We start from the raw sequence: 11,164 nt of genomic DNA on the forward strand, positions 1-11,164 counted from the left end.
TAATACTTAAAAGCAAAGTGCAAACAAACATTTCTCACTTAATATATATATATATATATATATATATATATAAATATATGTATATATACAGTCCCGGACTAAATTATTAGACACACTATAAGATTCTATGTTAAAATCTTACTTATCAGGTGATACTATACAACATTATTGTTTTTGCGCGACTGAAACCGGTTTGCACTTGTTTACGCTTGGGTACCAAATGGTTAAATAAGGCGATATATAATATAAATTCGACGATTGGATAAATTAGACAATATATTACATAAATATAGATTATTTTTCATATCAGGTATTATATTATAATAATTAGATCCAATTACTAGACGCACTTTAGTGTTTTAATAATGACATGTTTTGAACGAGTTTATAGGCAATACTTTTATATTTAAACATACATGTAATGGTTTTTTACTCAGGAGATATTTTGTATGCTTCCTATTTGCATTTATTTTTAACGTATTGCATTACAATGTTAACCGTTTGATACTCGAACGTAAACAAGTTCAAACCGGTTTCAGTCAAGTAAAAACTATAAAGCTGTAAAATATCACACGATAATTAAGATTTTACATAGAATCTTATAGTGCGTCTTATAATTTGGTCAGGGACGGTAAATATATATATATGAACTCTGTTGTCTAAAGTTGAGATTAAAACAAAAATTAAGAGGTTACATTTTCAACCATAAGAACCTTTTTTGCTACTTAACAATTTAGTGTTTTGTCTTGTAACTGCAAAAATATTGTAATTAACACGTTTTAAATTTTTACAGGATTGTAGCAATACATATTTAGAAATCCGCACCGACAACGATGAAGAATATAAATTCTGCAGAAGGGAGACATCATTTGTACCTATAACTGTTCTTTCAGACGTTGAAATTAAATACCATGCTTATTATGCAATGAGGTTTAATTTAGATTATGAAATAAGTAGGTTACCATCTTTTTTTATTAATTTATAAATACTGTATCTGTACTATTTAAGTAATATTAACACTACATAAATTATATCTGCATATATAATATTATAAATATAAGTTCAGTTAGTACTGTATATTATTAATTTATAGTCATACCTTAAGAAATTCTTAGAGGGAACTGGGCTTTCAATTGTATTTGTACTATATAAGTGTTACTTACCGTACGTAAATTATAACAGTGTATATAGTATTATCATAATTTTAGTTAGTGCTGTATATTATTAACTCATCTTCATATCTAAGATATGAAAATGAATTCTAATTCTTAGTGGGAGCTGGGCTTTCTTTTTACACATTTTTCCTTATGGCGCAGAAAATTTTAAATTTTGTGAGAAATTGTAGCTTGCATCAACTATATTAATAAAAAGAAGACTTTACTTTTTTTTAAAAAGGGAATGAAGTTTTACTGAAGATTGAATAATTTCTTACCGCTTTAATTTTTTGGGATAATTTATTTATTACTCGGTGTGTTATCAAGAATGAAAGTGGATCAAATGTGAGGGCTACAACATCAAATTAGTATTCCTAAATTAATGCTAAGCAAAATTGGTCGATTTTAGCAAATTATGACAATAAGTTGCTATCGATGAATAGCATCATATACGGGGCCAATCCAAACTGAATATAGCTAATACATACACTAATTTAATTTTTATTTGTTGATCTGTGGAGCATGTTTTGTTGAATTGAGTAACGTTTAGTCACCAAAGTAGGCAGCTAATAATAATAAATACATAATACTGAATTATCTTAACCTTATTAATGGTGTCAGAATGTGCCATTATGTTTAAGCACTGATTTCATTATATTAATTAATACTGATGTATTAGAATTTATTTTTTTGTACTAGTTAAATACCCATTCTGCGTAAAGAGTTAAAGAAAGTAAATATTCAATGTATCGATACTAATTAACACTACGGAAACATACATTAAACTAAAAGGCATATATCAACATAAATTATAAAGCTAATACAATTCGAAATGTTATTAATTGTTATTTTCTGCACCTCCCGTGACTTTGTGTTAGTGTATAATACTTTTTAATGCATAACTTATTTTTTCAATTCAATTACCGTTAGCTTTAAATTATTTAGATTTCTAGAATCGCGTTTTAAAACCCGTAACAATAAACAAAATAAATAAATATTTTCTGATAAATTTAGAATTACTAAGTAACTAGCCGCCTTTGGTGACCAGTTGCATAGTCACCTTTCAAACTTGATTGCACAACATATAAATTTTATTGATAACCAAATGAATACACAGCACAACTGTATTTAAATATTCTAATTCTTATGCTCTCCTCCAATTCTGTCACCTTAATTAGTTTCAAACAATATATTAAAAAAATTTTCACCGACTGCTGTTGCCCGCGCGGAAGTGCTTTGATTTCAAATTTAATTAATTTCAAAAGAATGTTTGCGATGTTATCAAAGTTCTTTACGAATAAAATTTTAGTAATTATTTTAAATCTATCCAGCAGCCATCAAATGGCTACAGATGAGTTTAAATCACCTAAACTACTGTAAGTATGATTTCAGCATTGTAGACAACAAAGATATTAAAATTCTTTCCATCTTAGTCGTGAGATATGATTGAGAATTTCAAACCCAACGCTCAATTACTAGCAGTACTAACTCCTCACGCGTTTCTCGAATCATAGCTTGAGTATCATATAATATATTTATGCTATTACTCGCAAAAAAAACAATCTCCGTCACTAATAATTGGTATGACAGTAAGCAACACCATTCCATCGGTTTGAAGTTTCTACAGTCATTTTAGAAAGACAAAATTATTCTAAATAATGCTTAACTTATGACTAATTATTCAACGCTCTTTAAATTATTTAAGACAACCTGACAAAATGAATATAACTATAGTATATTCATTTTGCCAGGTGTGTAATAGTGTACTAATAGATAGAGAGTGGTTCGTAAGAGTAATATATTTATAGATTTGTGACATAGCTCGCACATCGCACTATAACGAAACTCTCTCTCTCTCTCTCTCTCTCTCTCTCTATACCGCGAAACCTGCCAAGTTGACCACCCTTGTAAGTTGGGCACCTGCATAAGTTGACTTCAATTATCAAGAACGGAATTTTTCCTATATAATATAAAGANATATATATATATATATATGTAGGATCACTGTTTACCCATTGGTTAAATGTTTTTTCTTTCCAGATTAACTCTGTTAAACACTACAACATTTCAAATCATGGGTTGCAGAAAACTGTCTCAATTTCATGTTTGTCGTCGGATTGGTTTTCGAATCCTGCCTATGCACGTGTTTCAAGAGATCACAAAAGATTTTTCCTTCTTCAGCATTCATATTTATATTAAAATCACCCTCAAGACAATAATTATAAGTTAATAATAAAAAGAATATAAAAATACTTGTAAATACATTAAAAATGCCTGCTAGTGAAAATAAAAATAAAAACAGCAGCTGTCGCCTTAGCAACGCATGCAATGACGGCGCATGCGCACTGTTTACTATTACTCTTGAACACAGCTGAAAAGTGTGAGGACACCATCAAATCCAAACCAAAACCCCTTTTGCTAATGGGTAATAAAAATTATTCAAAACGCTTCTGTATAAAATTTCTAAATTATTTCAAATTAATTGTATGTAGTCACAGCTAATACTTTTGTTACAGGACACGTTGAATGCTCTCGTTTGAACAGTTTCCAATGCACATTTCATTCCTGTATTCCCAAATCACGTGTTTGCGATGAGGTTATAGATTGTTTAAATGGAGCAGATGAGGCTGGCTGCGGTAATCATTTTATTTTAAAAAATATTTCTAAAATACTTTTTTTTTATATTACGACATTATGTTAAGAACGCAGAAAAAAATAATCACTCTGAATAACTTTTGATCTGACCAGCTCACGATTTCCAGCACTTTGCGGTAGAAAATACTAATGATATTAGTCATATCCTGCGTGTTTTTTACTAAAAAAGTTTTACAAAAAAAGTTTTGCACATAATTGAAAATCCATTTACCCAAGGATTGTTCCAGACAAAAAATTATTTACAATAATCATTTATGATTTTTTATTATTTTGCTCAATAATAGTCTAAAAAATTTGTTCTATATAAATTCTTAGATCAATGAAATGAAATTTTAGGAATCAAAATACAAAACCTGAACTAGATAGGTGTAACACTTCCTGAGAAATCGAATTTTTGAAAATTGACGTAGTTAAAGTTCGATTTCTCAGGAACTATTCATCCGATGTTGTTCAAATTTTGTGATTTGCTGTAAAAATTTACTTTCTTTAAAATGATTGAAAATTTTGTATGCGTTACAATTCAAGTTTTACCCGACTAATAATAAAGAAAATAATAAAAGACAATAAATAATTATCAAATTTTTTTTTAAATTGAACTATCTTTGAACAATCGAATTTTAAATTTGCGTGCAGAAATTTATCGCTTCTCTTAAACGATGCTTAAGATATGGCGAAATACGCAAAAAGTAAAATTGACATTAAAAACTCAAACTTAAGTCTGCCGTACAATTTACTGGGACGATATTTTCCAAATATTTTGTAGGTCAGAAATCCACATCCTGAAATCGACATTTTTATTCAGAAAAAGTAAATTTTTGGGTCTGATTTCGTAACTTAAAATATCGTCTGCACTAATTAATTCGCATATTTGAGGTTACCCCCTCGAAGCACTAAAATGAGTCCTAGAACGTGAAGATACGGTCATTTGATCAAAAGTTATTCAGGATTATTCAGGTCATTTCAATCTTGACAAGGACTATTAAAATACATATTTAGCGTCTTGATTACGAAGCATTCTTTTTTTCTATACTAAGGGCGATGATTACAGAACACCCTACTTATCCTAACAAATTTTCATATCAATTTTCAGCTACTGGAATTTATAGTGTTGAAGGTATTGATGAAGCTCGTAAGAAGTCCATCGCTTGGCTGAGAAGTAAAAAATCTCCTTTGAAGGGTTGGCGAGAAAACACAGTGAGAGCCATAACAGCCTTGTACTTGTCTGAAAAGTCTACCTTCAACAGCCGAAGACTAGAGGAAGAATTAATGGCAAAACAAATAGAGCTGGAGACTGCAGTGTCATTGTTAAAGTATGATTTGAATGTTTTTATCATTGTTTATTAATTCTTTTGTTACGAGGCGAAATGCCGTGTGTGTATATGCGTCGTACTTAACCGATTTCAGCGGGATACCTTTTGATACCAGTCCTCCCAAAGGTCAGCCAAAACTTTTCTATTGGTAGCAGAATTTATACTCTGAAATACACATCGTAAATCGGTTATTAAATCTTGATAACTACAGCGGTTTTAAAGCTAATTACTTGCATAAAAGTCTATTACATGCTAAATGAAAGTTATTTAATTTGAAGTGGTTGCGAAATTAGGTATTCTTCAAGTTCCTTTGAAGAATTGTTTGATGTCGTTGCGGTGGCCCATGTTTGCCAAAATACAGCGCTACTTATTATTAATTTCTAATTAGTTTATTTTTATTATTTTATTAATAAAACACTGGGTGGCAATTTCTTTCTTCTTTGATGCGAAGTACGAAAATAAATACACAATTATTTTTTCCTGTGTTTTTAGTACATCACTTTAAATCAATTTATAAGTAAATACAAGAAAAAGTAAGCTATTTAATAGTTTTAAAGTTGAATTGCTTTTTGTGACTGCCTCCTCGTGATGTTGCTTCTCAATCTCACTTACACATATCGGGATCCTGCACACACTCGACTGCTAATAGTAATACAGGAGAGACTACACACGTACACAACCGTGAACTTAATACAGCTCTCACGACAAACGATCAAAAAGTCGGTCAAACTTAATGCAGCTCTAATTTTTGCTTTTTAAAGAAATACTACGTGCAACGAGAACTACATTCACGTCTCTTTCTCTCTCGTTCTTGTTTACCAGTGGCGCCATCTATGGAAAAGAATTCGAGTTCTGCCACACCAATACGTGACACTCGTTTATAGGGAGGACCCATTCACACATCCATTCATTCATCCACTGAACGTAATTTTGTCCTGATTCAGAGAACGATCAGTCTGAAATCCGGTACCCCCAAAAGTATTGATTTGCATGGAAAAATGGAGGACTTTGTGACTCGACATCAATTTAACGTGCGTCGTTCACCATTTACTACACGGGTAGTCTTCGGTAGGCGGGGTTCGAACCCACGAACTCTCGGACATGGGTCCAGCGCCCTATCGATTAGGCTATCCCGGCAGTTAGTTTACGTGCCCACTTTCACGTAGTTTAAGAAAGTCAAAACGGAATCAAATTTGGATGATATTTTTCAGCTTATGAGTAGAGCAAGCTTTGGCTGATTTTTTTTTAAAAGAAAAAGCAAGATATAAACATTGTATTATTTAAGTGCTATTTTTTTATTTATGCATATGTTACATGATAAAATGAAGATTAAAATATGTACAGTAAGATAAAAAAATGCATTAAGTTTAGCAAAATCTGTGATAAAATTGTCTGATTCAAGATCTTCAATTTCCTCGAGGACTTGGGTGTTTACATATTTCCTTAGTTACATGTTTCTTCTTTACATATATTGTGCATATTTCCTTGTTTATGCAGTAACTAATGAATAATTTTGATTAGTTTTTGTTTCATGTCATCAATTGAAAGTCATATGCATTTTCACATTATTAAAGCTTTTAAATTTTAAGAAATTTTGTCTGTAACAAAGTTCAAAAAAATGCATTTCAATGATTAAAGCAAAACAAAAAAAAATTACACTTGAGGTTCTTTCTACAATTGAAAAAAGGATTCTACCTTTGAGAAATTTCGAGACAAAACCCGCAGTTTGCATAATTACAATATAACACATAGAATTAAAGTAGTTACTAAGCATTAAAGTATAAAAAATTTATAAATCAGAGATTTAGTTAATTTATGATGGCGTAAAAGCACCTTTAAATAAATAATCTTAAATAGTTACTGAATGAATTATCAAAGTCTGAACATATAGTTCTTTGTATGTTAACAACGAAGAAGTATATATTTCTTCTTCATTTTGATAAGGAATCTTAATATGTTGCGTTGTATTTTAATTCAGAGGTTCAGTTTCTAACCAGTTGCTGAGCATGCACATCAACGCTCTTTTGTTGACCTGCCAAGATCCTCGACACTTTTATGGAAGGGATTTGGTCAAACTTCTCAAGGACCAGGTTGAAAAGTCTGGAAACTTCACTCACCCGTCTGCTTACTTGGCCCTCTGCAATGCGAAGGAGGAATGGCCACACAGGTCGACATCAGATATCATTTCCGTATTGAACAGTGATTCTGAATACAGTTTTATTGGAGGTAAAAACAAGCATTGATCTTGGTAAAAAAAAGGACAAAACATTAGTTTGAGAAATATTGATACAATATTAGAAAGCAATCCTATTTGTGGATTTAATCGTGTGAGCTGATGAAAAGATTATATCTCTCATTTTCCGGATTTTTATTAATTTTTCTTTCTTTTTCTCTTTTTTCATTGCTCTGTAATTTTTTCCATGTTTTCTCTGCATTTTGAAGTTATATTTCTCTACTTTATGTAAGTAATTTCCACAGATGAGGCACAAGTTGGCTTCTTTTAAGTTTTATTTAACATCTTATGATAAATTCTTAAAGACTAGGTTTCCTTAGCAGGGTCTTGGGGTTTGGTCATTCGGGCATAGCTTTGCCCGAATAGCCATTGAAAAAGCTCCGCCTTTTCGATGACTTCCGCTGTTTAAACAGGGATTCCGACCACAGTGCTGACATGAAATATCCTCAGTGGTAGACTGGTCATGGGTTTGAGTCCCCTTCCAGTCAGGCTAACCGTGGGTGGTTCTCGTGCTCTTCCTCTCCATGCAACGCAAATGTGGGTTAGTTCCATCAAAAAGTCCTCCACGAGGGCAAATCTCTCCCGAAGCTACAGGAGTTTCCTTGTCTTCTAGATTGGGTTGAAAATTACGAACTTAGGGAATTGAACATTAGTAAACGTACGGCTGTTCAATGACGGTTATAGAAAATAGTATTTATTTGAATAGAGATGATTTAAGGATTAAAAACTATTAGCTAAAAATTATTAATTTTGAAAATTTATTACACTTTTCATAATTAAGCAAGCAAATTTCAAAACATGCCTGACTGATTAGTAACAATAACTAAATATTTGTTTGAATTGTTTGCAACTTTTTAATTGTAAACTTGATTGAACTCCAATTAAAAAGTTCAGCTATTAAATTTTAAGGCTAAAGAACTTTAAAATCATTAAAATGGACGTAATTTAGTTTCTCATAATATGCTTACCACCAAAGAATTTTGCATAATTCTTGCTAACTAGTGAGAAGAAATTTAGTAAATAAATTTATATAATTAAGTTTTAAGAATCAAAAAAAATTTAGTTAGTGAGTAAATATAATTTTATGACTGTAATAACCCTAAAAAAATTATTCACTATCATTACCAGCTTCGACAGAATTCCAGAATTTAAAACAGCTTATTTTGAGTAAAACATCATTTTGCAGATTTTCAAGCATTTGCTGTGATGGCTGTTGCGTGTTACAACGAAACAAAGTTTTTAAATAGAACTGAAAGTGCAGATTTGTTGTCTGTGTACCAAAATACTATCAAAGGTTTCAAAGACCATCAACTTTCAGATGGAAGTTTTGGGAATGTCCATGCAACAAGTCTCATTACTCAAGTAATATACATTTTTGATCTTAAATATTTTTTCATCACTGAATTCAAATCTGCATTCGGTTTCATTTTTAAAAAAAAAATTACTCTATTTTTTTGACAAAATGTATAAGTTTAAAATCGTTATATATAACACAGGATTGCATAGATGTTGCGACAAACTTCTAGGGAAGTTAGGGCACATCATCAGGATTAAAACTGCATAGAAACCCATTCTTGAAATTATCATCATACGCCGCTAGGGGCTCTTCTTTATTATAAATTGTTCCCTTCTGTGCTTTTGAGCTGGTCATGATTGTGGAAACTTATCGAGCAGCGTACGAAGACTTTTCCACCATGGTTCTTTATACAATTTTATTCCTGATGATTCCCCTTAACTCCCCTATAATATTAGTCGCAACACTTACGCGACCCCTGTTATGTAAAACCTATTTTTAAAATTATAAATTTCGACACACAAAAACTAAAAATGTCATTTGAAAGAAATCGGTAGCGTTAGGAGAATACTTATTTCAGATTCAAAATCTCCACACTCATATTAAGCAAGATCAAATATTTGTATAAATGCAACAAAAAATTTGATCCCAAGTGTAATTCAATTTTAATTGATGAAAGCCTTTTATTTGCGATACATAATTTTTATGAAGAAAAAAAATAACGCATGGTAAAAAAGACACACAGAGATTTCTTTATGAGTTTTACGCTATCTATCACTGAAATTTTTCATCACCCTATCAAAGAATGTCTTGCAATGGTGTGTGTGTTACTGTTATAGAGATAAATGTTTCTAATGTTTCATGATAAATAAAGACTTTGATCAAAGACTTTTTTATGTATAAAAAAAATTAGTTTATTGTAATTTTAAACTATGCATTGTTTAATTATTATTTTAAAATTATTTTTTTTTCAACAAATAAAAATTAAATTAAAGGAAAAATAAACCAAAATAAAATAAATAAAAACAATTAAAAAATATGTAATTTTTTGTACCCGACAAACCGTTATGTTTGAATGTTAATTACTGCATAAAAAAGGATAAAAATCAAACAGAACTTAATAAACGTTAGGATAACTGTTTTCAAAGCAAATATATTCTTAATAACCAATAAAAACGAACCTCATTCAGCAAAAACACACCGGAAATAAGGAAAAGGATTCAATACCTTTGAAAAATTAATGTAACGGCTGAAACTAGTTCTTTCCCTAAGGTATACAAACGAAATATTTGATAACTATAAAATGTGTCCTGCACCTACTCATATATATTTATAGAATCTTTGTAAAAGTGTAACAGAATAAAAGAAAATCAATGGGCAGTGTACTAAATAATATTCAGTGTGAAAAAGTTTTATAAAAATCTGACGAATTATTATCGAGATATATCAGAGCAAACGTTCAGCTGAACTAATTAAAAAATCAGTTTTTTTATTTATCGTTCCCCATTGAAAATCTTCAAGTAAGCTTGTTTTTAAAGATTTCAAACTCTCCTAATCTCTGATTGACCAATCTAATGACTGTCAAATTTTATAAGTTCTTTTTATGCTTCGCTTTACAAATAATATATATCCTTTTAATCTTTGTTTTTATATCACCATCTCATTATAAACATTTCACTAATTACGGAGCAAGCTGTATATTATATCACGTTTTTTTTTCATGTCATGGCTTGAATTTTTCGTTTTTAGAGTCTATTGGCAAGTGGTCAAGAACACGTTAAAGACTGGAAGCTGAATGCAACACTCAAGTACCTGATGAAGGAATTGGAGAGTCCCGATGCTGATTTCCTTGCTCACTACCTCACACTTCCGATTTTGAATAGAAAAACTTTGACGGACATTGCTAAGTTCAACTGTTCAGAAAAAACAGCGGATCTAGGAGGTGAGTATTAACCAATTTGCTTTAGGACACCAGGTTAAAAATTACAACCTGCATTCTTCATTTACTCCATAGAGATGTCATCATTAATCCTGTCTTAAACATATAAAAATTTGACTCTTAGGTTTAGTTGCCTTTTTTTATTAATTTAACCCATTGCACTCGAGGTCTTTGCAATGGTTAAGAAAACAAAATCAACCAGTAAAAGTTTATCAGATAACATGAAATGATAAAAAATGGATATGGGGGAAAATTCCTGTTCAAGAATTTTAACAGTTGTTATCCACATATAAACTTCTTCCCTATTTAAAACAATCTCACGTGATCGTGCGCGCATGCGCTTTCAGGGATGTTTTTATATAAATGCTTAAATAAGAAAGGTAATTATAATCATGTAAAAGCTGTGAGTGGATCCTTGTTGTAGATCCTTGCAACTTTCTATATTTTTTCAACAAAATGTGTACACGCGAGCACATATTTTGATGAAAACGATTTAAATCACTTCAGAACTATGATCACACATTCGTGATTGCCCGATCTTCGTTTACGTCAGTAATATTTCGCAGGTTCTTTTTCAGA

General features: G+C 30.8%; 1 protein-coding gene across 1 annotated transcript in view; it reads left to right on the forward strand.

The window, feature by feature from the left end:
* The window catches only part of LOC122272433 (uncharacterized protein CG3556-like), a 17,542-nt gene extending 6,943 nt beyond the window's left edge, over nt 1–10,599 (forward strand). The window contains exons 3-8 of the mRNA XM_071187028.1: nt 794–953; nt 3,671–3,790; nt 4,900–5,119; nt 7,098–7,345; nt 8,539–8,714; nt 10,396–10,599. Coding sequence (XP_071043129.1) covers nt 926–953; nt 3,671–3,790; nt 4,900–5,119; nt 7,098–7,345; nt 8,539–8,714; nt 10,396–10,599 — 996 coding nt within the window. The 5' untranslated portion in view covers nt 794–925. The remainder of the gene's footprint in view (nt 1–793; nt 954–3,670; nt 3,791–4,899; nt 5,120–7,097; nt 7,346–8,538; nt 8,715–10,395) is intronic.
* The last annotated feature ends 565 nt before the right edge of the window (nt 10,600–11,164 follow it).

The sequence above is a fragment of the Parasteatoda tepidariorum genome, chromosome 10, assembly GCF_043381705.1.
Source record: "Parasteatoda tepidariorum isolate YZ-2023 chromosome 10, CAS_Ptep_4.0, whole genome shotgun sequence".
Lineage (NCBI taxonomy): Eukaryota > Metazoa > Arthropoda > Arachnida > Araneae > Theridiidae > Parasteatoda > Parasteatoda tepidariorum.